We start from the raw sequence: 24,260 nt of genomic DNA, 5'->3' as shown, positions 1-24,260 counted from the left end.
GTGTACTAATTCTCAACACGAATAATGAGCAAAGTTTTCTTTTATGACTTTTTTTATTCATATAAATTATCTTTAATAATCATGAAATTAATTTTTAATACAGTGAAACACTCTCATAATTAATTTTTATACATAATAGTTAAAAATCGATAACATTTTTAGGTGTACGTTTACAATGTAAAGCAGTTTTTTTTTCAAATCTGATGTCTTTTGAAGTTTATTTTGTGTTGCATATTTTTGTGGTTAGTTCTTTGCAAAAAATTATATTTCCTGAATCAACATAATGTTATAAAATGTCGAATAGCAACGAAAGTGTGTACAATTTTAAGATTGTTCTTCTCGGAGAGGGTTGCGTTGGTAAAACATCACTAGTGCTGCGTTATGTTGAAGACAAATTTAATCCAAAACACATTAGTACTCTTCAGGTAAAACCTATTTACATATTTTCCTTTATCTCATTTTGCCATTGATAACAAATTGGACATCATGATGTACATGTCGTTGCACTTAGTCACCCATATAGGGGCAGGCAGGGCATTGGTGATGAAGAAGCCCTTCCACTGAGAAGAGAAGGTTTACTGATTTTCTACGGCTTCCTTTGCAGGCGTCATTCCTCAATAAGAAAATAAATGTAAATGGAAAGCGGATAAATCTGAGTATTTGGGATACGGCTGGTCAGGAGAGATTCCATGCTCTGGGTCCTATCTACTATCGCTCCTCCAATGGGGCTATCCTCGTGTATGACATTACGGATGAGGATTCATTCCAAAAGGTGAAAAATTGGGTGAAGGAATTGAAGAAAATGCTCGGAACGGAAATCTGCTTAGCAATTGCGGGTAATAAGACCGACTTGGCGAAGGATCGCAATGTATCCCTTGAAGTTGCGGAGCTTTATGCAACTGGCGTCGGGGCGAAGCACTACGAAACATCAGCTAAAATGAATGAAGGCATCGATGACCTTTTCCTTAAGCTAACCAACGACATGATTGAAGCCTACGAAGCAAAACAAGCCCAGAGCGCTGCCCTTTCGCCTTCAAATTCAATGAGACGATCCCAAGCGCTCGTTGTAGATGACAGCGATGATAGGGGGGATGCGCAGCTGGACAATAACTCCGGAAATCCAGGTCGCTGCTGCTCCGGTGGTACGGCCAGTTAAGTAAGCCTGTTGTTTTTCCACACAGTTATATTTACTTTAAAATTACAGCTTTTGTAATATTTAAAAACCCTTACGTAAATATTATATTTTATTAAATATTATAATAATGTCGTATTACTATCATTCTTTCCAATTCATCTTCCTCAATCTCACATAAAAAAAATCAATAGGGTCGTGATAGAAAGTGATTGATTTTATTCAAATTAATTCGGCATAAAGATTTTTTTAGCATGGCTAGTAAATGGCTATAGCTGCCACGTGCCTGTGAATTCCTCTCTGATCTTAAAAAAAAAATGAAAATTATCTCTTTGATGGTTTTTATATATATTTTTTTATTAATTTCATTTTAAATTTCTTGTGATAGGGTAATGACAAAAAATATTAGGTAGGTATCTATGTAACTTCAATATTGACTAGCTCACAAAACAGAGTCATTGATAAAAACTCAAAAAATTATTAAAATTGCAACTAAACAAGAAAAACTTAAGTAGTAATGACTTAACTATTGTGTAAATTTTAATTTGTTTTTATAAGTTTCAAGCAAAAGTAGAAAGCTTTAGTCACGGTAAATGAAATACTAAATTTATTTACTTCTTTCGCATTTCTATGCTTAAAAAAATAAAATAATAATAATTGACTGCAATGTAGTAATAAAAAAATATTTTCTAAGTAAGATTTCAACTAGCAAACAACTGAAAAACACTTTTTTTTTTCCTTAAAAGAGTTTCTAACATGGTTTACAATGAAACAGGCAAAATCAATACTGATTTGAGTGGTTAAAAATCAATCAAAAGGTCACTATTATGCTTAAATATCGCCACTGAGAAAACTTTTGACTCGATCGAGGTAGATCCTATCAGCGGTATTGATGGTCTCGCGTAAACCGTCTTGGATTCGTGTTGAGAAAGTCTGCTGAATACTGATGGTAGCAAAAATCCCACAAATGACCCCATTTATGCGATAAAGAGAATCCTGGCAATACAAGATGCAGATGGCAGCAGCTACATAGAGAATGCACCCCATAGTCCTGTACCCGTGGACACTCCTGGGCGTGGAGAGTTGCCAAAGGGGGGCAAGTGAGAGAATAACAATGATGGCAGGTATGAAGGACGGGTCATTTGAGAGCACCTTCTCGAATGGATAATTTTTGCTCCACGTGAGGGCAGTCGGTAGATTAATGAAGGTAAGCAAGAGGAGAATGAAGAAGAGGCAAAGGTGAAAATTTATGCTACTCAGACCCTCGGGGATTGCATCGTATTCCACACGGAGAACCTCTTCGTCCTTTTTCCGTTTCTCCTCATACTTCATTTGTTGCCTCAAGGAATCCTCAAGGAGTCTATTGAGTTCAGGATCCTCCTTAGTATCACTACTATTCACTTGACTATCTGTCGTGCTTTCCGCAGAAGTTACATTTTCTGCATTTGCTTCAATTGCTTCAGGAACGGGTTGAGGTTCAGTTTCCTCAGGATTACCTGATGCATCCTGTTCTGGAGACGCTTCGGAATTCTCCAATGATTCAACATTTGAATTTTCAATTGCCCCCTCAATGGTGCTAGCAATTGGATTTGTTTCCCCTTCTACGGCACCACTTGTACGTCTCCTCCACCGCCCATAGAGTTTTTCTGCAATTTCTTTAGCTGTATTGAAGATAAATTCCTCAAGGTAGCCCTCATACATTTTTGTGATGAGACCAAAGTAGATGAAACAAGCTAAAATTAGACTTAGAGCACCACAAGATGCTGTAGCAATTGAGAGAAGAATAACAATGGCAGAAAGGGGAAATTTTTCAAATGACGAAATAACAAGAGAAGCTGCAGAAGGAATGGGCAATTTTATCACACGTAGGAGAATCTTGTGGACAAATTCACCCATAAAGCAAATTACTGCCCATGAACCTGAAACTAAAATGTAGAGAAGAGCAACACCAGAACCGTGAATAATTACTGAGATGAGGACAGACTGGTCATAAGGATCGGGATCAGGGAGTTGCTTAGTCCAAAGGATTACCTTTATAAATACCCGCGATGCTGAGACAATGAAAAATGGAGTTGATTTAATTAGGGCACTCCGGAGAGAACCACATTTGAAGGGTTCTAAGCCTGGAGTTAGGGAAATTTGGTATTTCAGCGAAAGAAAGAGAATAGCTGCGAGATGAGCTATCAACCAATGAGAATACTGTTGAACAATCATCGCCATTGTCATTCCGAAGGAATTTCTCAAGCTAACTCTATAGCGGCAATTGGGATCTAAGTGCAGTAGCACAGTGACGGGATTAATGGTGGAGTTGTAGCCATTAGGCTTTGATTTGGGAACATACAAAAAGAGAGAATCGTGTGATGATTCGGTAAAATAGTGATAACGATCGAACCCTTCAGTCCATGGTACGCAGATTTTGGCAACGCTGTGATATCCCGGTTTCGAACAAGATTTCGGCTTAACTACTAACTCCATTGCTTGATGCGATTCCTCGAGGCCGTGAATTGATAACTTGTAGACGGAGCTCCCGAGAATTGTGTCCTCAATAATCGTCTGAGGAGTGTAGTGGTACCATTTCTGTATTGATGTCTTTACTTCGCGATCACCCTCTGCATGAATGTCAACATTTATTTGCACCTGTTGAAAAAAATTTCAATGTTTTACTTTTCTTCTGTAAAATGTATTCTTGTTAAAAAAAAAAGTAACTCACTGGCTGTTTTGTTGGCCAAATGCCAATAACTACGTGTGTCCACTCAGGATGTTTTGCTTTCAACTTCTTCAAATCCAACCTCAGATGAAATCTTTCGTGTTTTAGGGATGGAAGTTTTTCTGCATATTCTGTTATTGATACGGCCTTCGCACTGTGCAAGACAACAAAACAAATTAAGCGATAAAAAAGATGAAAAAAAAAGAAAGTAAAAAATAAACATACCAATATCTCATGGTTTTAAGAACATCAAGTGCTGCACAACCAAATACCCAATCCTTATCTGCGAGATTTATTGCTTCAACATTGAGCAGTTGGTACTGGGGTAAGTCTATGAGACGAATCATTTGGAATCGTGTCGTATTGAGACCATTCTTGAATTGATGAGTAAAAACTCTGCGGGAATCTTCAATCCATTCACCAACTTTGTCTCCACTCACGAGAATAACTTCCTTGTGATGCTTTTCAGCGGGGGATTTGTTGGTAAAATAGTGAAGAGCTTTGGCTAATTTTTCCTCTTTGTCGTCAATAAATTGATGGCCTTTCCCATATGCTTCGCGACCTTTTACAGGCCTTATTGTGCTGTAGAGAAATCTGTTGAGCACTAAAACTGATTGGAGGCACCAAACAGCACACAGATGATCCGTTGTGAGCCAAACCAGAGGAATTGATGTGGACATTGCATGAATATCACTATAAATACTATCTGAATGCCCCGCATGGACTATTATATCCCTACTTCCGCCACCAATTGATATTAACAACTTGTCATCGAATCCTTTTGGAGGTAAATTCTGCGGTGCTCTGGATACTTTGTTAGCACAGCAAGTATTTGTATGGTTTCCAATTAATCGAACTTGCCGGCTCTCTTGCATTTTCTCACGAATGCTGCGGTAGAAGGCATTAATGAAGACATCAAAATTAATCACGGGTTTATCCAGCGGTGCTGAGAGAGCTATAATTGTCCCAATGAGTGGTGCAACTTCGGTATTTCGGAGGAGAGCGTAGGCAATCGTCCCACCCATGGAGTGCCCAACTATTGTAATGCTTCGTGGTCTATTTGGCAATCTACTGTACAAATTGAGGATCTCCTTAATGCATTGTCCTACAAATTCCGTTTGCTCCTCTAGCACACCACCAAACAGGGCGGAGTACTCCTCATTTAGGTCTACCGTAAAGTAGTCCAGATGGTGAGCCCAATTGTTGTCTAAGCCTTTTCTCAGAGCTACAGAAGCCAGTGATCGTGCCTTTTATAGAAGAAAAATAAACTATTTATTCAATTGTCTTTTGAAAATTTCGAAATTTTCTCACCTGTTTGTATGAACCGGAATTGCCGGGGATAAAGAGAACAGGTGCCCCATTCCAGTCACCATTTCTCGCAAATTCCGTCAAATGCCCCTCTGCATATCCGTATAAATTATATTTAGGAAATCTCTTATTTTCTCTGAAGTTAATACGCTGGTATGGATGAAAGAAAATACAAACATTGGGGCTTTAAATAGGGCATGAAATACATTATAATTTAAAGACAAAGTGAAGTATGTTAGGCATGAATCCTATGAATCTACAATGTATTTAATAACACTGTCTCAAGACATGTAATCGAAGGGTCGTGAGAATATAGACAGTTGGTTTGAATTTGATTAAAAATTAAATGTCTTGAGCATGAATGAGTGAAAGTAAAAGTATTGATTTGACTAATTTATTATTCTTTTAAGTGTGAAAAGAGAATAAGATTGAGTAGAATTATTATCACATATTTTTTTAAACTATGTACAATGAAAATAAAATAACAGGATCAAAGAGAATTAAAAACATTCGGAAATTGATTAAGAAGGGTAGCTTCTTAGGTAGATCTCGTGCCTAATTATTGATTTAAAAAAAAACTTCATAAAGTTTGGAATTTTAATGAAAAGAATGATCTATGTTGCATAATTAAGCGACTAGAACATTTCGTAAATATAGTAATTACGTGAATTAATTTAAATCTTATAATCTTTTAGAATTTTCATGCTTGAATAGTACAAAAAAAAATTGATTAAGAAGCAGACAGTATGAAGTGATTGGTAAATTATTAAAAATTGATAGAGTTATCATATTGATTGACTTTGAGGACATCCATGAGACACCTTCGAAGGTGTATTACCAATGTAATACATCCTGAATTCCTTAATGATTTTCTCATGTTGTCTTTGAATATTGTTAATTTGTTACTTACCACAAACTGTGGATATTCATACCTAGAAGAGGAAGTGCAGAATTTTTATTATTCAAGAATTTTTCAATGAATTTTCAAAATATAAACTTACATGTACGTCATTTTGCATAAATTCTTCTCCGAGTTGGTGAGAAGAGTGAGAAAGCCATAGAGATAGAAGCAGAGGCACAGGAGGGAGATTACTAAGAAAATCTTGGGAAACATTGCGAGTGATTTAGAACAATTTCAAGCACTGACTGCCGTGGAAAAAGGAAAATAATCACACACAAAAAATTCTGATGAGCCGCATTGTCTTTATCAGGGTGTCCCAAGAAGGACGCCTTCACTCGCCAGCTTAGTGCATGTAAATATGGGACTCCTAATAAAATTGGTGTAAATGTCAAAAAATATATGTATCACAATTTTAAGGAGAAAAAGTGCACCGTGTGAGAGGAATTGTTAATTTTCCAGTCGTTCTTATCAGTTTTGCAAGTATCGTTTGCTCAAATCAATCTCGCAACTGTGATAAAAAATGGTAATGTATTCATTTTGGATGAAATTCTGGTGCTATGGCCAGAAATTGTGTGTCACGCCCCACCCGTAACAATTAAGGGAACTTGGAGTGCAAGACTCACAATTTTAGCGATGTGATTCTTTAGGCCTTATCTAATCGTATATTGTGGTGTACTTTTCCTCCTCGGGCAGACGGAACAGCAAATGGATTGTGCGCTTGATCTCATGAGACGCCTACCGCCGCAGAAGATTGAGAAAAATCTAATTGACCTGATAGATTTAGCTCCGGGGCTGTGCGAAGATTTGCTGTCATCAGTGGATCAGCCGCTGAAGATTTCCAAGGATAAGGAAACCGGCCGTGACTATCTTCTGTGCGATTATAACCGCGACGGTGACTCATACCGATCGCCGTGGTCAAATACGTATGATCCACCCCTGGAAGATGGGTCAATGCCATCGGAGCGTCTCAGGAAATTGGAGATTGAGGCAAATCATGCATTTGACCAATACCGCGAGATGTACTATGAAGGTGGCGTATCTTCGGCCTACCTGTGGGACTTGGATCATGGATTTGCGGGGGTTATTCTTATTAAGAAAGCCGGCGATGGGAGTAAGAAGATCAAGGGCTGCTGGGACTCCATTCATGTGGTCGAAGTGCAGGAGAAGAGCACAGGTAGGACTGCACACTACAAGTTGACCTCTACTGCTATGTTGTGGCTGCAGACTAACAAACAGGGTTCCGGTACAATGAACTTGGGTGGAAGTCTAACGAGACAGGTAAATTCATATTCTCATCTCACAGATTGTTATTTCTTTAAATAAAATTTAAAAAATAATTTCAGATTGAGCAGGATGCCAATGTGAGCGAGTCTAGTCCGCACATTGCCAACATTGGTAAAATGGTTGAGGATATGGAAAACAAAATTCGCAACACCCTCAATGAGATTTACTTTGGCAAAACCAAGGACATTGTTAACGGTCTCCGAAGCACCCAGTCTCTGGTGGATCAGCGTGCCAATGATGCCATCAAGCAGGATCTGGCCGCAGCGATTGCCCGTAGGAATAAAAGTGACAACTGAGGCTGAGCAATGAATTCGGATGATGGTTCAATTTATGATCAGTATAATTCATCTGCTGCAGACACAATGCAGACTTTGTCACCCTCTTCCCCCAATCAAAGTGCTTCGCCACCTGACTCCGTGGATAATTTCAGTGGAATAATAATTGAGGGACAATTGTAGTTTTTTTTAACGCAGAAGTCCTGGCACTAATTTTAAAATGAATTTTTAATATTATTTCATTCCTCATTCTTTAAAACCGACATAAATAATTTTTTTTGTAATTTTGCACTAGTGCTAATGTGTTCCGTAGAAATTCACATTACATTTTTCCTTTTTTTTTTTTTTTAATTTAGCTACATACGATTGATACGGAATATTTAATTAAATGTAACAAAATATAATACAGCGCAAGAATAAATTATGGATAATTGTTAAGAAAAACTGTGAGTCATAATTTTAGTTGTCTTCACCCAGCAGAGTTTCTTGACCCAATAAAGTTTCAAACCTATTCTGTCCGGATCTTCTTCAGTGGTCGTTTATAATTTCTCTAAAAATGTCTTTTAAAATGCTAGAACACGTAATACTGATGTGAGCATCGTAAAAGAGAGCATTTTCTTTTCACAGAATTTTTTAAAATATTTTAGCTGTGTTTCTTTCAGACACAGCTTTTGTGTACCGAGCAAAATCGAAAGTCGTCAGATCGGGCTCAAACTTGGGATGAGCACGAATTAGGGTCCCCACATTCCAAAAAACCAATGGGGTCAAATGAAAGATCTCAACAAACCCTACAACTCTCTATAACATCCGAAGTTTCAAAAGTGACCGCTAGAGAGCCAAAAATCAAAAAGAAAATTTTCGATGAGTTTTCGATGAATATCTCGAAAACGACGACATAAATTTTTTTCATTTTTTGATATGTTGTAGCTGACCATATTATCTAGCTTCATGCCAAAAATGAAGAAAATCTATGGATCCGTTCTCGAGATATAGCCTTCCAAAGTTGGCATGTCATATCTCGGGTTCTACATGTCCGATCTTGATCAACTCAAGCGCAAATCAAAGGTTTCGAGAAACCCTACAAATGTCTATAACATTGCAACTTCGAGAAATGACCGCAAGAGGCGCTAAAGTCAAAAACAAAGTTTTCGAAAATTTCGAACTCGAATTTTTCGAAAATGGCGACATAATTTTTTTTCATTTTTCGATATGTTATAGCTGACTTCAAGACCTTTCAAACAAAAAAAAATTTATGAAAATCTATGGATCCGTTCTCGAGATATGGCCTTCTAAAGATTTCTTAGCGTATGACTTTTCAACTTTTCCCGACTTTGCGCGTATTTAAATTAATTCCCGTTCTAGTTTGCTCTCACAAAATTGGTACACTGAATGAAACACAGCTCCCGTAAGCTTGGTCAGCTTACCAGTACATTTTTACTTTCATTTTTCATCATTTTTCTCAAATTTTCGTGGGACATTTTAATCTTTTTTGTCTTTTAATTTTCTAAATTCTATCTCTCATTTTTTTTCATTTTGTAATTAATCAAAGTTCATTCATGTAGTGATTTTTTTTGTATTTAATAAAATAAAACCTGAATTTTATGGAGCTTTATGAAAAAAAAATGAATTAGTTTTTAGCGGCTCTTCAACTCTTCCGGCTCAAACACACCGCCGTATTGCCATTTCCCATTTGCTGGCCCCAAATTGACCCCCGAACATTAAAGTATGTCATTAGTGTGTCCCACACAGAGGTGTACTCTTCAGTTTCGATGGGGAGTGTTGTCCCTATTTGTGCATTTCCTGCTTATTTTCTTTTTCTTATTGCAATTTCTAATCATTTTTCATTGAATTAACTTGTAGGAATTGCATGGGCATGACGCCCTTTTCCATTTACGTGTTTTTATTTCTTTTTTCAATAAGGCAAAAGTCTAAAAATAAATATTACGTAGCAAAAAAAACGTGAGACGTTCATAGGTATATTATTGGACTTTTTGTGTTGGAAAGGTGGATCAGTGACTGCTAAACCCTGGAAGAGATCATTCAGTAGTGGAGTCTCATGCCCACACTTATCACAATGAGTAGCTAGGATAACTTCTGGGGATAGTTCAAGGTGAGAAGATTTGTGATCACATCATGGGGCTTCTCAAAGTTCCTAAAGTCCGTCTCGACTAGTAAGTTGGACATTCTTGGCTGCCTATTGGGAAATTTATGGCGTTTTATTTTCTCTTGTGCCTCTTGAAGGCGATTATTTGCTCTCAGTGACTATGAACGTCTCTTCCTGCAGCGATTCTGACGGACTCAGTGGAGGAACCATGGCTGCATCCGGTGACCCCACCATGGAGAACAATGGATCAGGTGAGTTGTTTCTTCTTTCCCAAAGAAAGTTATCCCTAAACTTCTTAGCTTTACATCTCACAAAGAAACTAATTTGGCAATTCCGTGTCTTGAGGAGTCTCTCAAAGGTTCTTGTTATCGTTATTTTTGGAATTCTATTTTTCTCCTCTCTAGAGAATATTGTTATTAGTTGTGTTCAGCTCTCAGCAAAATTATCTCGTCATTTGCATTCCTTTAATTTCACTGGTAACAGGAACTTTTTACTTGACCCTCATTAAATATAAGAGAAACTGAGTGCGAATTAATTGAGTGAAATAGCGAGACTTTGTATTTTTGTTTATTTTACCTTTACTTCATGCACTGAATAGTGGTGAAAGTTTTTTTTCCAATGTGATAGATCCACAATGTTCTTGCGGAATCACTAACTAAATGATGCGTATGTATATGGGAAAAGATCTAACAGATATTTCTTCTTCTTCTATATAAATATAGTTTCGCCCATTGTTCAGGACTTTGGATCATTCGGTGCATCAGGCAACAACAATGCTCACGCGTATGACGCAATGAAGGATCAATTGGATGAGGCAATGACTGAAATTTCGAGCCTTAAGCGTCAGTACATTGATAGCAAGAGACGCTGCGATAGTGCTCAGGAGAGACTTGAGTACTATCGAGAACAATATACAGCTGCAATGAATCAATTGGAGACAGCAGTGCAGGAGAGTAGCTCTCTTCGTGCCAACTTTGCAAAGAGCAACAGCGAGAAGAATAGGTGAGAATTTGTTAATGAAAAAAATATCTGTGACGTCTTTTTTTTATAAATAAAATTTTCCCGTCATTCAGATTGGAGCAGAAGGTACATCATTTGGAGAAAAAACTCGCACGTATAATTGAATCCATGAAACTCGAGAATGGCAATAGTCAGACAATATGTGCTTTCTTGGAGCAGTACAATGAGCTGAAGAAAAAGTATGAGCAGAATAAGACGGAATGCGAAAAGTTGGTGAAAGATGCTGAGTTGTACAAGAAAAAGTGCGATGAACTCATCGATGAGCACAATAGTTTGGCAATTGAGAAGGATGAACTCAAGCACCAGCTACTAATGGCAATTCGGCAGCTGGATAGTGTTCAGCGTGAGCGTGATGAACGATCGCAGCAGCTAAAGCACAATGATGATGTCATCAAAGGGCTCAATCAGGTGTTGGAGTCAAAGTGCATTGAACTCAGACGTTCCACAGAGCAGCGTAATGCAGCTGAGCAGGAATTATCGTTGATTCTGAGTGAAAAGGACACGGTGCTGAAGGAGAATCAAAAATTGTCTGATGATCTTGTGATTGTTATGAAAAAGTCCACAGAATTTGAGGGACGCTACAAAGAGGAGAAACAGGCTTTGCTGTATGAGAATGAACGTCTCAAGAATGAGTTGGAAGCGTCGCTGCACTACAGAGAAGACCTATTGAAGGAATGCGAGAGTTTACGACAAACGTGTAAGGAGCAGACGCTAAAGGCATCATCCGGCAGTGGGGATCATGTGAAGCATGCGGATTTCAAGTCAACCTCCAATGAGAGTTGGAGCAAAGAGCTGACAGAGGAGAAAGACAAGATTGCGCAGGAATTGGAGGCGGCAAAGCAGGAGAATGAGATTCTTAGAAAGTCCCTCGATAAAGCACGCAATGAAGTGATAAAAGCTTCCCAGGATACAGATTTGGCAAAGAGTAGACGTGACTGGGCTATTACGGAGCGAGAAAAGATTGTCCAGGAACGTGACAGTGTGAAAATTCTTTGTGATGAATTACGAAAAGAACGCGACACAGCAATTTCCGAACTATTGGCAGCAATTCGTGATAGTGAGAACATCAAGAAGCAAAAGGATGAAGCTTGTCGGGAAATTGAGCAGCTGAGGGAACATCTTGAAGCACAACCACCAGCTCCCAGTCGAAATAGCGCACGTTGGAGCTGTGCCTCGTACGACGTGGAACCTTTCCGGAAGATGGATACAGAGATTATTGATATTGACATAAGTGGCTTGCCAACTGATGGGGAATTAGGTCTCGTTCTCGACGGTGGTAGGGATGATAGTCAGAGTGGGGGCGATAATGGGGTGTATGTGGTGTCTGTTGTCAAGGATTCCGTCGTTGATGGAAAGCTAAAGCCAAATGATTGCATTATCCAAGTGAATAACCTCGATTGCACTTCAGTCTCTCGAAGAATAGTTTTGGAGTCAATACGCTCTAGCGCTCCAAGGTGCAAGGTTGTTGTGAAGCGGCAGCTCATGAATGCCTCGCATCTCTATACGGCAACGCTGAATATGAAAACGGGACGATCACACGGGTTGTGCCTTGAAAGTGGAATTTATATTTCAAAAATTGAGCCCGGTTCTCTTGCAGCCAGGGACAATAATTTGGCAATTGGTGATCGCATAATCAGTATCAATAGGAAAGCTCTTGACGCTACCAAAAGTATTAGCGATGCTCTCCAGCTACTGGAGGAAACACGCAATGATACTCTTGTGTTTGTTGCTCTCAAACAAATTGGTCAGATGAACTCCAACAATCGTGCTCTGATGTACAATAAAATGGTCAATATTTGCACACAAACCGAAGAGCCGCCCACGAGACTGAGCGATAAGGGGGGCACAAAGCGAGGATCAATTCCTGTGTCCAACATGGAATTTCCATTTAAGCCAGCTGCAACGCCAACAGCAAAATCAACGTCCAAAATTACAGACCTCATCAAGATGACATTCCGCGGGAAGAGCCAAAAGAACTCAGCGGAAGCGGAGGAGACACTGACACAGGAAAATGATGCAATTCTCTTGCTAGATTCTGTTCTTAATAGCGAAAATACCTCCAAATCCAGTGTTCTCAAGAGATCAAAGCGAAAGAAGGAATCCAAGGAGAGCAAGAGCATGGGAACATGGCCAAGAGCTAATGTTATAGCACATGAGAATATTAGTGGGACAATCGTGCAGAATCGTAAGAAGGAACGTCCAGCATTGACGCTCTTTACCGGTGCCCTTCAGGCCAAGGAAGAAAAGAATAATCGCAAAGGGGAGGACTACTTTGAGTCCTGTCCACCGTCGAAAGCTCCGACAACAACTGCAAAATCATCAGTAGCAAATAATCCGAATAGGAACTCCAATCCTATACCGTACCATGTTCAATCTCCACCGCCAAATATTCTCAATCGACACTCTGTCTACCGCAGCATTGAACATGAGCCCATTGTGCCGATGGGTAGTAGTGGTCTTGGTCCTGGACAAGTACTCAGTGGCTCTGGTGGTGTCAACACATACGCAAGGGCACCCAAGTATTTGGATTTCGAACGCTATCAACCACACCATCATCATCATCCCAATCGAATGAGCCTCAATTTAACTCCATCCGACAATAGTCTCCTTTACAATCTCAATGAGAAGCTCCGCGGTGGGAATTTGCTACTAAATCAACAACAGGGTCAGCAGAATTCTCTGGATATTATTTCGTTGAAAAGCCAAAATTCCATCGATTCATTTCTTGCTCCCAAAAGTCCTCCATCTCTGGATCCTCCCACCAAACCGCCCAGTCGTGAAGCTGTTGATTACTATGCCTTGAAAAAGATGACGCGCAATGTGTCCAAATATCCCAGTGATAGTGAGAACCTCAGTCCGGACACCGTGGTAGCTGGTGGAATAAATGCTGGAAATACCAGCACTCTTCCTTCCTACTCTCGCTTTCAATCTATCAATGCACCACCATCGCGAAATCAAGTGCTCTTCCCAGTTGTTCCCATTCATCCGCATCATAATCACGGGTATAGACACGTGAGCCCTCTGACATTGCCACCCACAGCACATTCAACAGATTCAACGGGACTATTGGGTGGTGGTGGTAGCATTCCTGAGAAATCTGAATTTGACAGCTATATCCCCAGCTACCATCACTCACATGGAACATCAATTGACTACCAATACAATAAACATCGCTTCCAGGCAACCAAGGATCGGGATGATATGCAAGCTCCTTACTCGTCAGGGTGAGTAAATCTGCTCTTTTCTATTTCTTTTTATTCAAAATTTTCCATCGTTGTGTATTTCTCTTTCCCTTTAGAGGCAAAGTTAAGGATAAATGCGTTTCCTTAATTAATTTAAGGGATGGTCACGTTATTTTGGAAACTCGGGGACTTTCAAAAGCGATTTTCAAGCCAATTTTGAAACCAAAAATTCGAAATTTGCTTGCACTCTTGTTAAATGGCCAAATACTGATAAGAATTCAGTACTTTCGAATTAGAAAATAATTTTTTGTGCTCAAAAAAATTATTTGAAATTCTCACATTTTGGCCATTTTGTTCCTGTAGAGTTTCCAAAATAACGTGACCATCCCTTAGTAACTTTGCATTGTAATATTGCAAAAGGCCTAAACTCGAGAGTGCTTAAACGATTTTTTAAAAGAAAAATTGCTCTTAAATAAAAACATTTTTGAAGCGTAACGAATTAATGGCCATAATAATAAAGGAAAGTTTCTGCCATTTGCACTCGAATAAAATAAATTATATTTTGAAATTTTGATTTTGGGGTCGATTCTGATAAAAATCTTTTTTTTTCTTTTCTAACAACTTAAAAGATGTTGTAAGATTTTGACTGTTGATGTTTTCAAATTGTTATTTTGTTGTTTTATAAAAGATAAAAAAAAATAGAGAAATTATGTTCCAGAAAATAGTCAAAAAGTCATCTTAAATAAGTCTTGGAAAAGGAATTTTCCTTTAACCGTCCGTATACTGTGACTAAAACACTTACGCGCATTACTGTTGGGGTAGGTGAACGACCCCATAGAATTTTTCGCAAGAAAAGCAAATTCTTTCGTTCAAATGATCTTTAATAGACTCCCTGGTACTCCCTAAGAAGTCTTATGACCATTTTAGAACACAAAAATAAATTTTTCAATGGATTTTTTGATGATTTTTTCAATAAGTTTTTAGAGATTAGAATCGTCAAGAGACAAAGAGTAACAATAGAAAAAAACTGGAATAAATTTGACCGTTACACCAATTTTAGAATTCCATCTTACATTTTTGTTAATAACTTTTTTTCTGGTGATCGGATTGACCTCAAATTTTTACACAATCTTCTCAGATAACCAAGGAACTTATTTCCAAAAGCTTGGTTCTATACCTCTAAGCACTAAGGCGCAATAAATCGAAATATAGCTCTAGGGTCGGTCACCTATCCCTCAAAGTATACGGAGGGTTAAATGAAAAGAAATGAAAATGCAATTTTGGATTAATAATAGTATGTTCGTAAAATTCAATTTCAGTTACGAAGGAGGAACTTTCCCGCGCAAGAAGGAGACACCACGATTCCGTATACCATCGAATCCGAGTGTTACGAGCAAAGGGAGTGGTGTTAAGAATAGCACAGGATCCATTGAACATCACGGAAGTGAGCGTGGATCACCAATGCCGACATTTCAAGTTGAGGTCCTAAGTCATGGGTCAAATCTCAATAAACGCAACACCATGTCGGACTACTGCTACGGGCAGAAGCCTAGTCCTGGTGACTTGAGGAGGGTCACCATTGACAAGAGTGTGGAACCACTTGGGATTACGATTCGATGCAATAATAACGGTGGCGGGATTTTTGTGTCCACCGTCACGGAGAATAGCATCGCTAGCCAAGTGGGCCTACAAACAGGAGATCAACTGCTGGAAGTGTGTGGACTCAATATGCGTTCAGCCACGTATGAACTGGCAGCGAGTGTACTGCGACAGTGTGGCAACTCCATGACGATGCTTGTGCAATACAATCCAGACAGTAGTGAATTTCAAAATATCACTCATATTTTGGATGTATCGCTAATTGTGCCGCCAAATTCATTTTCAGAGTACGATCCCGATGCTGGGCATAGTACAGATGAGGATGAGAATATCAGTCTTTCGGGATCTTCAACACCACGAAATTCACCAAGTGTAGCCAGGACACTGCAACTGAGGAATCAGTCAGCAGCAAAGTCCGCCACAACTACTCAGCAGTTGATACAGCGTGGTATCTTTCCACCATCCACTGTGGCGTCTTCGGCTCAAAGCAAAAAATCACCATTTAGTGGCCCAACAGCCAGTCCAACGGTGGAAACGATGATGAAGCAGTCAGCTGTCTCGGTGGGGGCGAATGTGTATCAGGAAGAACCGCGGATGTTGATTATTGAGACAAAGAAGAAATCCTTGGGGATTAGTTTTGTGGGCGGCAATAAGACGGGTATCTTTGTGCATCGAGTTCAGAGTGAGTCTTTGGGTGATAATGCTGGGATTCGCGTCGGTGATCAGATATTGGAATTCAATAGAGTTGACCTTAGAGCAGCTACAGCCGAGCAAGCTTGGTTAGAAATTGCAAAGTCTGTGGACAAAGTTTCGGTTGTTGTGCAGCACAACATGCAAAGTATGTTGGAGATTTGCATAATTTGCATCCATCAAAGCCAAAATCTTGATTAAAATATAAATTTTTCTTTTCAGAATTCAATCAAATTGATCCCGATCAGGAGAGTATTGATTCGTTGTACATTAAAGTTGCATTCGATCGAACCGGGGATATTGGTGAATCTGATTTACGTTTCGTAAAGGACGATGTTCTCTATGTGGATAATACAATGTTTACGGGAACACCGGGATTGTGGCGTGCTTGGACACTGGATGAGTATGGACATCGTATATCATGTGGACTTATTCCAAGTCAAACAAAGTATTTCTCCACTCAATGTTTATGATACTTTGCGGAATTATTGCAATGAAAATTGTCAATGTTTTTTAGGGTGGAAGAGGAACAGCGACTACATCAAGATACAACGGATGCCGATAATACATCTAGAAGAAGTACAACATCCGCCAGACGATCTTTCTTTAGGCGCAAAAAACATCAGAGGAGCTCATCGAGAGATTCAAAGGAGCTGGCTAGTTTCAGCAATACACAGCTTAGCTGGTTTTCCGATTCGGGAATGCTCAATGATGAGACAACAATTAATAGTTACATTCGAATGGAACGATTGGACTGTAAGACAATTTTATTTTGCATATTTCTTCCATCGTGGTAATTTGAATGAATTTTAATCTTTCCGAATTTATAGATCCATCTTATAGGCCTGTTCTGGTGCTAGGACCCTTGGCAGAGTGTGTTGTTGATAAACTCCAGACGGATTTTCCGAAAGAGTTTGAACGATGCAAATTGCAACCGATGAATTGCTCCGAGGAGACCCTCGAGAAGAATTTACATAATAATGTTTACGTTGACTACAGACGTCGCGGTAACATCTTCGAGTGCACAACAATTCAAGCGATTAAGGATGTGCGTGATAAGAAGAGGCACTGTATTCTGGATATTTGCATTTCGGCCGTTGATAGAGTTCAGCGATGTCAAATTTATCCGATTGTGTTGTTGTTGCGCTTCCGATCGGCCAAGCAAATTAAGGAAGTTAAGGATTCACGATATTCAACGGACAAAATTTCTGCAAAGGCAGCTAAGGAGATGTACGAGCACGCACTCAAGCTCGAGACGGATTATGGACAATTTATTTCTGGTGAGTTCTCGTTGATTTTTCTTCTTCTATCCCCTCACATATATCTTTTTTTAAAATATTAGGAAGATTAATTTAGAGAAAGAAATAAGGTTAATGACTTTTTTTACTATGCAGCTGTGATCCCGGCTGGAGTTAATATTCATCACATGAGCTCCCAAGTGAAAGCTGCTGTTGAGGATGAGCAAAAGAAAGTTTTGTGGATACCCTTCTCTACGAACTTAGCGTCGTAGAAACAGACAGAGAGTGCCTTAAATGGGAATTAAATGGCCTTGCTCAAGTCTTCCACAAAAACGTTTTGTTGCAACTCATTTTATTTATGAAACACAGTGGATTTTTTATGCAAAAAAATCCCTTCAATGCAGGAATATATATATTTTTTAATTAATTATTTAGGGTGTGTCTTTAGCTATTTTTTTTTACTCTGCATCATTTTTTTTATGGTTCTGGGGGTTGTTTTTATTCACACAGTATTTTGCTTTAATGTATCACACACTACAAATTGAAATGACTTTATACTGAAAAAGAATTCTATAATTTATTTGGGAAAAAATGAAGAGACGGGAGAAATTTTTATAAGAAGAAAATTTTATATAAAAGTACATAAAAACTAAAATATATACTGTATTGAATTTTTATTATCATATAAATGTATTTACAAGAATTTTTTTAAAAGAAAAAAATTTTACAGCTCACTAGCTTAAAGATACAACAAATTAATTTTTAGTAACATAACATATTGAAGATTTCAATGCTTTTGATAAATAATTATTTTTTATATCTCTATGAATACATTTATTTTTTAAATTTATACTCTGTGTTTTACTACATACTTAAATTACAACATAATGTGAATCACTAGCCTTAATTTTTGCATATAAAAATGGGGGAAAAATGGAAAGCATTATGAACAAACAAAGAATTATTCTGAATGAGCACTTTTCCTTACTTTCTAATATTTTTTATCATTATTATTAAAATAGAAATCTTAAAGTATAATGTTAACAATCTCAATTTAACAAAAATGGAATGGATTTTTAATGTAATTGGGTGGGCTCCTCGCTTGTATTTTTTTATTTCGATAATCGACTAGTTTAACAATAATTTCGGGAGGATATCCTTACGACTGAAACTTTTCTATAAAGAGCATCGAAATCACTCCCATTTGTGTATTCTCCATTGCTAGTCAAATTCATCATGAAGCCCATCATCCATTCGATGGTGATACCAATCTTCCGTTGCATGTCCGTAGACGGCACGCTGTAACTCATTTTTTGCCCTCTCAATCGACTTGAGAACAGGTGATCGTGGACTACGTGATGTCACACGATAATCCCCGGGGATGTCGTAACATTTGCAAATGCAACAGGAAGGAAAGCGAAACCAATCAGAGAAGATGCCGCGACATTCATTGTGAGGATCGTAGGCGAGAAGACGATGAAGTCGATATTGCTGCTCACAACGACAGCCCTCACGACAGTACATCTGCTTATGTTCGTGCGTGCACTTTTCCCAATGGACGTACTGCTCAAATGGGTAGAGGTTGAGCAAAGCGAGAACTTCACCTCTTGTGTTATTTGCCCAAAAAGGAGCAACTACTTCTTCTTTTACAGGACAAGCGTTTCTAAAATTCGGAAAGAAATATTTTATATTTAGTTTGCGTTCTCTTCAGAGACTGATCGACTGATGACGGATCTTATTTTATCTCCATTTCAGGGTAATATCGTAAATACTTACACTCCTCTCATGTTCACAATTGGCGGCTCCTTCTGTACAGTATCCTGAAATAGTTGACTTTCCATGGGTTTCGCTGTGGACTTCTTATCAGGCTTTGTTGTTCCAAAATAATTTGCCGTAGCTTCATTTTGTTTGAGTGTTTCCTTGATATCCACAACACCTTCACTATCTTCCTCAACTTGGATATCGTCGTCTATGCGATCATTGATATTTTCCGGAAAGTCCGTCCGAGCGGGGTCGGTGTTGTCAAACATGGTGGTAGTCGTTGTGAAGTCTTCCCCATCAGATTTTGTGATTTTAAGTATGCTTGAAATGGTGGAAGATTCCAGAGTAGCATTTGAGAGATTTGGTGCTTGAACAATCTTGATTGTATCCCGTTGATCTTCCTCAGTTGCATTTTCGTACACACTATTGATCTCCGCCTCGTCATCTACATCCACAATATCGTACTTATTTCTGAATTGGTCACTAGTTGCACTTGGAGTAGATTCAGTGGTTGTCGTTGTGGTTGACGTTGTTGTTGATGTTGGTCTGAAGTGTGGCTCCATGAAGACAACATCATTACCCTTGCTATTTAGTGAACTCTGGTAGTCAGCGTAGAGATATTTGGACTTTCGATCTCCACGCCGAGAGTACCGTGATGCAGCCAGCTCAATATCTGCCAATTCGATGTCATTATTCTCAATTTCAGTTCGCAATACGGATATGTGCTTTATGTCTCCGTACATCCGGCGCATTAATCCTTGATTTTCATGTACAAACTGCCGTACTGCATGCCATGGATAGGCGGTTCCTGGGAGGTTGCAGTAGCTCTGTGTGGTGAGATCACATGGAATTGCTGTGAGGAGTTGTGCACGTCCTCGTCGTGATGCTTTTGGTCCACATGATGCAGCAGCATCAAATCCATATGCAAAAACAGTCAGAGGTGCTACTGTAACAAATATCAGGAAGATCTGAAAGAGACAAGAAAAAATATTTTATTTTTTACTGCGATCTTTAAGTTTGTCCGTTAGTATGTCGTTACTATTTATGTAGCAAAATTATGCATAGAAAAGACTGATGATCGTTTACTCTTTTTTTTTTTATTAAATAATCGGCCTAATTCAGCGACCAAGAAACCCTTGAAATCTTTGAATTTTGTACTGAAGATTTCAAGCGAATTTCAAAGATTTCTTGGTCGCTGAATAAGGCCCAATATTTTAATTTTTTTATACAAAAAAGCTCCATTTTGTTAAAAACAAACTATGAATGATTCAAACTTATCTATCATAGTCGTGAGAGATATATAAAATAAAAAGGAAAATGAGAAAAATACGCAGTCACGAAAAGTTGTGCTCATCTCACATTATGTAAAACCTTCAGAAGAGCATCATCTTGACAAGACATATGCAGTAAGAAAGATTCTAGCAGTGTCGATCTTCAAAGTTTGAGATCAAATATAAAGAAAGTAACACCGCGAAGATTAGCATCTGTGAGATGAAATCGTTTCAATGTATGGGATATTTTTTGAATGAGCGTGGGATACTATGTATGCCTAACATCTTCCTTCGATGGGGACTTTCGTTTTTTCCCTCAATGCACAAGCATTTCGCTTTCTTACACGAGATCCACGCACTCTGGTCCAATACACTTACACTGTGAGGTAGAAGCCAACATAATCAATGAGAGATTGACCCAAATAGGCTCTTGGTGCAAGATGTGCCCGAATAATGTATTTCTCTAGGTCAATGATCCGAACGAGATTCTCTCTTTCGTCGGCATTCACCTCGAAAAGGACCACGAATTTATCGGTCATCGAGCAGCATCACTGGATGCGGTCTCTCCAAATGGCATAGCTATAGGGTTCATTGTAACTTCTTAATGGATACGTTGTTATTCTTTCTCTCTTTCTCACTATACCTCATTAATAATCTAGGTGTTTTATTCAATCGCCCATAAATGAAATAGAAAACAACCTTCGATGCATTTATGATGCTTTTTCCTTTCCGAAAGTGTGCCCATATAGTGAAGAAATGTGACGCTTTTTTTTCTCAGGTAAAAATTAAATTTCTTCAATGATTCACTCATCTTGCAATGATTTTTTTTTACAATCAATAAAAGGTTTATTTTTAAAGAGCTCAATCTCTTTATTGTCACCTTTCTTTTTTTCTCTGTAGACTGAAAATTCATGCATTCTTTAGCCATTTTTTTGTAGTCCATTGCTTAAAATTAAATATTGATTAAACTCCTAGCTGTAATCACGAAGCACTATAGAGAAAATGAGCAAAAATCTTTTCTTTGAATTTTGTCATAAATTCTAAGTGTGTGTATAACTAATTGAATATTTTAAATATTGCGAAAGTCAAATAATAATATAAATATTAAAATATGCGCACACAAATTAAATTTAAACATTAATCTTTAGGTATTATTTCAGCATTTTTGATAATGTACACAAAGTATTTAACTTCAAAATTACGATTTCATGGAGATACAATTTTATGTTGGTGTTTAGTTGAAAATTCCAGAGAGTTTATCTTATGAGAAAGACCCGTTTGCAGAGTAATTTAGTGGAAAGGTGAATTTTACGCAGAGTAAAAGTTTCCGTCTTGATGCTTGATCTGGTTTCTAGCGTCATCATCGCAATTATCTAAAATGTGAATGGCGTTACGAGAGATGTCACAGATTAATATATTATTAATCTACTGGCAATCATATCATTCCATGAATGGCTACAAAGTAAGATCAATTCCATGAAGAAAATGAGTGTGTACATTCAAGAAAATTTCAAGGGGTTGGAGTATTTCTATAGGTACATTTTTGTAAATGTGCAATATATTGATGGAATTGAGGTGAAAATGGTTTGAGATGACTATTTGCAAAAATTCAATGTCTCAAAGTGGCTCAAAATTGTGGACATGGAAGGTTCGGTGAAAGTCTCTCTCTCTCACACATGGGATTTCTTTTTCACATTTCCTCAATGTCTTAACTTTCACTTAGACATATATGTATGTATAAGCATATATACATATGTATGTGAGGAGAAATATCGAAATATGTATAAAATTAATATTCTCCATACATTAATATTCACTAACAGTTTTCATGAATGAAATTTTCTTGCAAGAAAAAAAATCACTTTGCAAGATCAGGTTGGAGTGATTTTTTTAGTGTTTCTTTTTCACTGAAGAAACGCGTGTATGCACCAAAGTGGGCCGTTTGTACTTACATTTGTGCCACTTCTTCCGAAATCCATTTATCCTCTTTCTTTCGCTCGATCAACTGAAGATGCAAACGATCGAGAAGATCACTAAATAAATTTTTCAGTGATCTTGCACAGAGAAAAAAAATCAATTATTTAAAATTCACTTTTTGTCAGACAATTCTCTTAATTTATCAAGTTGAATAAATAATAATCTATAGATTCCTTTAAGGAGATCTAATGGCGATCACTCATTGATACACATCATCTTTCGTCACTGTTCAGGAAGGCACTACTAGACAAATCACATACGGAGAGTGATCACTTAATTATAGAGGCCACAAGAAAATCTTCGCCATACGCATTAAATGCGGCCACCATGGGTTGATCGATCAATATCAACTTGACGAATGAATATATATGATACTCGATGGTAACACGAGGGAGAGAACTGAAAGAAATGTGATCGTCGCGCGAACGTCTTCACTGCTCGACTGCTTAACTGTTGTGCACAAGAAAAAGTGTGTGCGAAGACTCTTTGTAGGTCAGTAGTGTTGGCCTGCATCCATCCGAAGTGAACCAGCCAATAAGGTAGTGTGATGCTCAGTGTGGCTCGTGCCACGTTTCCTCTGGACAGATTTGACCAATCAATGATCATTGTTGCTAGAAAAATTTTATACGATTTTCTAGAAGATTTTCTTTGGGAAAACACAACTGTGCTGAATACATGAGCATCACCTTGAGAATTACACTCCGGAAGATCATATTGTGTATTTTTGCCCACGCTTTTGCAAACAACGATCACCTGTGAAACCATCTTGTTCTGCCAGCAACACATATGTATGCTCTCCAAAATGATAGGTAGAAAAGAAAGAGCCAAGTCTTCAATACATTGTGGCAGCAATTTCTAAACAATCTCTTTATGAGTGTGAGATTAAAATTCAAATCTTCTTTGATTTTTGTTGTGATTACCGAGTACAGCGAGCAAGTGCGGAGGTGAGTGCAAAAAAAAGTCTGTTCATGGTGTGGTCAGGAATTACAATACATACATGTACATGAGACAGGTTGTCTAATGATTACACGCATTTCACTCAATATCTGCCACTGCTTTTGCTTATGCTCGGTGCACATCATCACTTGGCATTAATTTGCAAAAGCGGTGCAATTCATGGACAATTTGTCGCTCATCCAAGGTATGGAGTTTTACCTTCTTGGTTTAGTTCTGCTCTGCATTTTGTTTACATTCAATGAAAAAGATAATATTTATCTTCTACCGCTTCTACCGTTATAGTTATAGTACTCAAAATTAACTCTCTCTCTCATGCTATGAAGTGATACTGTTGCTACAATTATTAAAATATGATGCCAAGATTGCAATGAGATCTTTTTGATTTGCTATTAATTACGTTTTCCCTTTTCTTGCATACAACAGCGAAATTTTATGCTGCTCTGAAAACTTCGATTCTTAATATTTGGCTCAAGTTCGTCTTATATTTTTAAGGACTGTCTTGAAGCGATTAACTTTTTTAACCTTTTCGTACAAAATTATGTTTCCTTGTTAAAATATGAATACAAAATCTTGCACAACGGTATTCATAAAATTTAATTCATGCACTACCGGTGTGATTTATGCTAAAAATTAATCTTTAATTTTCTTCAAATTAAAAAATCTTTTTGTTTGATATTTCTTTTATCGTATTGGTATGTTGTGATTAAATAATAAACTAATTTTCTTTTCTCTATAAATACTTTATTTAGATTAATAAATTAATTTATGATGTTTCGCGGGAAAAAGTTCTTCTTTAAATTGCGCGGGAAGCAAAATACAAGATAGCCGCAAAAAATTTTCGGTGCAGTACAAAA

General features: G+C 38.0%; 5 protein-coding genes across 7 annotated transcripts; 3 read left to right on the top strand and 2 right to left on the bottom strand.

The window, feature by feature from the left end:
- Positions 1-206: 206 nt before the first annotated feature.
- On the top strand, positions 207-1,263 carry LOC129789461 (ras-related protein Rab-21). The gene is made up of 2 exons (XM_055826287.1): positions 207-425; positions 605-1,263. Exons 1-2 carry the CDS (start codon positions 294-296, stop codon positions 1,154-1,156), a joined length of 684 nt encoding a protein of 227 aa, XP_055682262.1. The 5' UTR covers positions 207-293; the 3' UTR covers positions 1,157-1,263.
- LOC129789303 (GPI inositol-deacylase) lies at positions 1,166-6,375 on the bottom strand. Its single transcript, XM_055826021.1, has 6 exons — positions 6,149-6,375; positions 6,058-6,079; positions 5,151-5,297; positions 4,065-5,086; positions 3,843-3,993; positions 1,166-3,769 (listed from the first exon to the last, which is right to left on the bottom strand). Exons 1-6 carry the CDS (start codon positions 6,259-6,261, stop codon positions 1,964-1,966), a joined length of 3,261 nt encoding a protein of 1,086 aa, XP_055681996.1. The 5' UTR covers positions 6,262-6,375; the 3' UTR covers positions 1,166-1,963.
- A 23-nt stretch (positions 6,376-6,398) lies between these two features.
- Positions 6,399-8,051, top strand: LOC129789444 (F-actin-capping protein subunit beta). Its single transcript, XM_055826263.1, has 3 exons — positions 6,399-6,571; positions 6,742-7,326; positions 7,392-8,051. The coding sequence occupies exons 1-3, from the start codon at positions 6,569-6,571 to the stop codon at positions 7,626-7,628; spliced, it is 825 nt and encodes a 274-aa protein (XP_055682238.1). The 5' UTR covers positions 6,399-6,568; the 3' UTR covers positions 7,629-8,051.
- A 1,299-nt stretch (positions 8,052-9,350) lies between these two features.
- Positions 9,351-18,290, top strand: LOC129789285 (disks large homolog 5). Of its 3 annotated transcripts, none has more exons than XM_055825963.1 (10): positions 9,351-9,717; positions 9,849-9,962; positions 10,434-10,713; positions 10,785-13,955; positions 15,233-15,732; positions 15,799-16,350; positions 16,425-16,650; positions 16,720-16,958; positions 17,033-17,482; positions 17,597-18,290. In XM_055825963.1, the coding sequence occupies exons 2-10, from the start codon at positions 9,872-9,874 to the stop codon at positions 17,710-17,712; spliced, it is 5,625 nt and encodes a 1,874-aa protein (XP_055681938.1). In that variant the 5' UTR covers positions 9,351-9,717; positions 9,849-9,871; the 3' UTR covers positions 17,713-18,290. The 3 variants fall into 3 exon arrangements, with proteins under 3 accessions (XP_055681938.1, XP_055681941.1, XP_055681939.1); XM_055825966.1 differs by having other exon boundaries at positions 9,358-9,717; positions 9,892-9,962; XM_055825964.1 differs by having other exon boundaries at positions 9,358-9,717; positions 15,233-15,729.
- Positions 18,100-23,031, bottom strand: LOC129789382 (protein spaetzle 4). The gene is made up of 3 exons (XM_055826174.1): positions 22,425-23,031; positions 19,217-20,169; positions 18,100-19,103 (listed from the first exon to the last, which is right to left on the bottom strand). The coding sequence occupies exons 1-3, from the start codon at positions 22,449-22,451 to the stop codon at positions 18,662-18,664; spliced, it is 1,422 nt and encodes a 473-aa protein (XP_055682149.1). The 5' UTR covers positions 22,452-23,031; the 3' UTR covers positions 18,100-18,661.
- Between the last annotated feature and the right edge of the window lie 1,229 nt (positions 23,032-24,260).

The sequence above is a fragment of the Lutzomyia longipalpis genome, chromosome 2, assembly GCF_024334085.1.
Source record: "Lutzomyia longipalpis isolate SR_M1_2022 chromosome 2, ASM2433408v1".
Classification (NCBI taxonomy): domain Eukaryota; kingdom Metazoa; phylum Arthropoda; class Insecta; order Diptera; family Psychodidae; genus Lutzomyia; species Lutzomyia longipalpis.
The sequence above is the reverse complement of the archived record's forward strand: the minus strand, read 5'-3'. Positions and strand labels throughout refer to the sequence as shown.

Bases quoted from the DNA above. Each gene is read 5' to 3' on its own strand.
- LOC129789461 (XM_055826287.1), top strand. From the start codon at position 294: ATGTCGAATAGCAACGAAAGTGTGTACAATTTTAAGATTGTTCTTCTC. The intron at 426-604 runs GTAAAACCTATT...CTTCCTTTGCAG, and splicing joins AACACATTAGTACTCTTCAG to GCGTCATTCCTCAATAAGAA.
- LOC129789303 (XM_055826021.1), bottom strand. From the start codon at position 6,261: ATGTTTCCCAAGATTTTCTTAGTAATCTCCCTCCTGTGCCTCTGCTTC. The intron at 5,298-6,057 runs GTAAGTAACAAA...CATCCATACCAG, and splicing joins ATGAATATCCACAGTTTGTG to CGTATTAACTTCAGAGAAAA. The intron at 3,770-3,842 runs GTGAGTTACTTT...TTTTTTCAACAG, and splicing joins TTTGGCCAACAAAACAGCCA to GTGCAAATAAATGTTGACAT.
- LOC129789444 (XM_055826263.1), top strand. The intron at 7,327-7,391 runs GTAAATTCATAT...AAATAATTTCAG, and splicing joins GTGGAAGTCTAACGAGACAG to ATTGAGCAGGATGCCAATGT.
- LOC129789285 (XM_055825963.1), top strand. From the start codon at position 9,872: ATGAACGTCTCTTCCTGCAGCGATTCTGACGGACTCAGTGGAGGAACC. The intron at 13,956-15,232 runs GTGAGTAAATCT...ATTCAATTTCAG, and splicing joins CAAGCTCCTTACTCGTCAGG to TTACGAAGGAGGAACTTTCC. The intron at 16,351-16,424 runs GTATGTTGGAGA...TTTTCTTTTCAG, and splicing joins TGTGCAGCACAACATGCAAA to AATTCAATCAAATTGATCCC.
- LOC129789382 (XM_055826174.1), bottom strand. From the start codon at position 22,451: ATGGATTTCGGAAGAAGTGGCACAAAT. The intron at 20,170-22,424 runs GTAAGTACAAAC...TGTCTCTTTCAG, and splicing joins TCGGAAGAAGTGGCACAAAT to ATCTTCCTGATATTTGTTAC. The intron at 19,104-19,216 runs GTAAGTATTTAC...TCCGAATTTTAG, and splicing joins ATTGTGAACATGAGAGGAGT to AAACGCTTGTCCTGTAAAAG.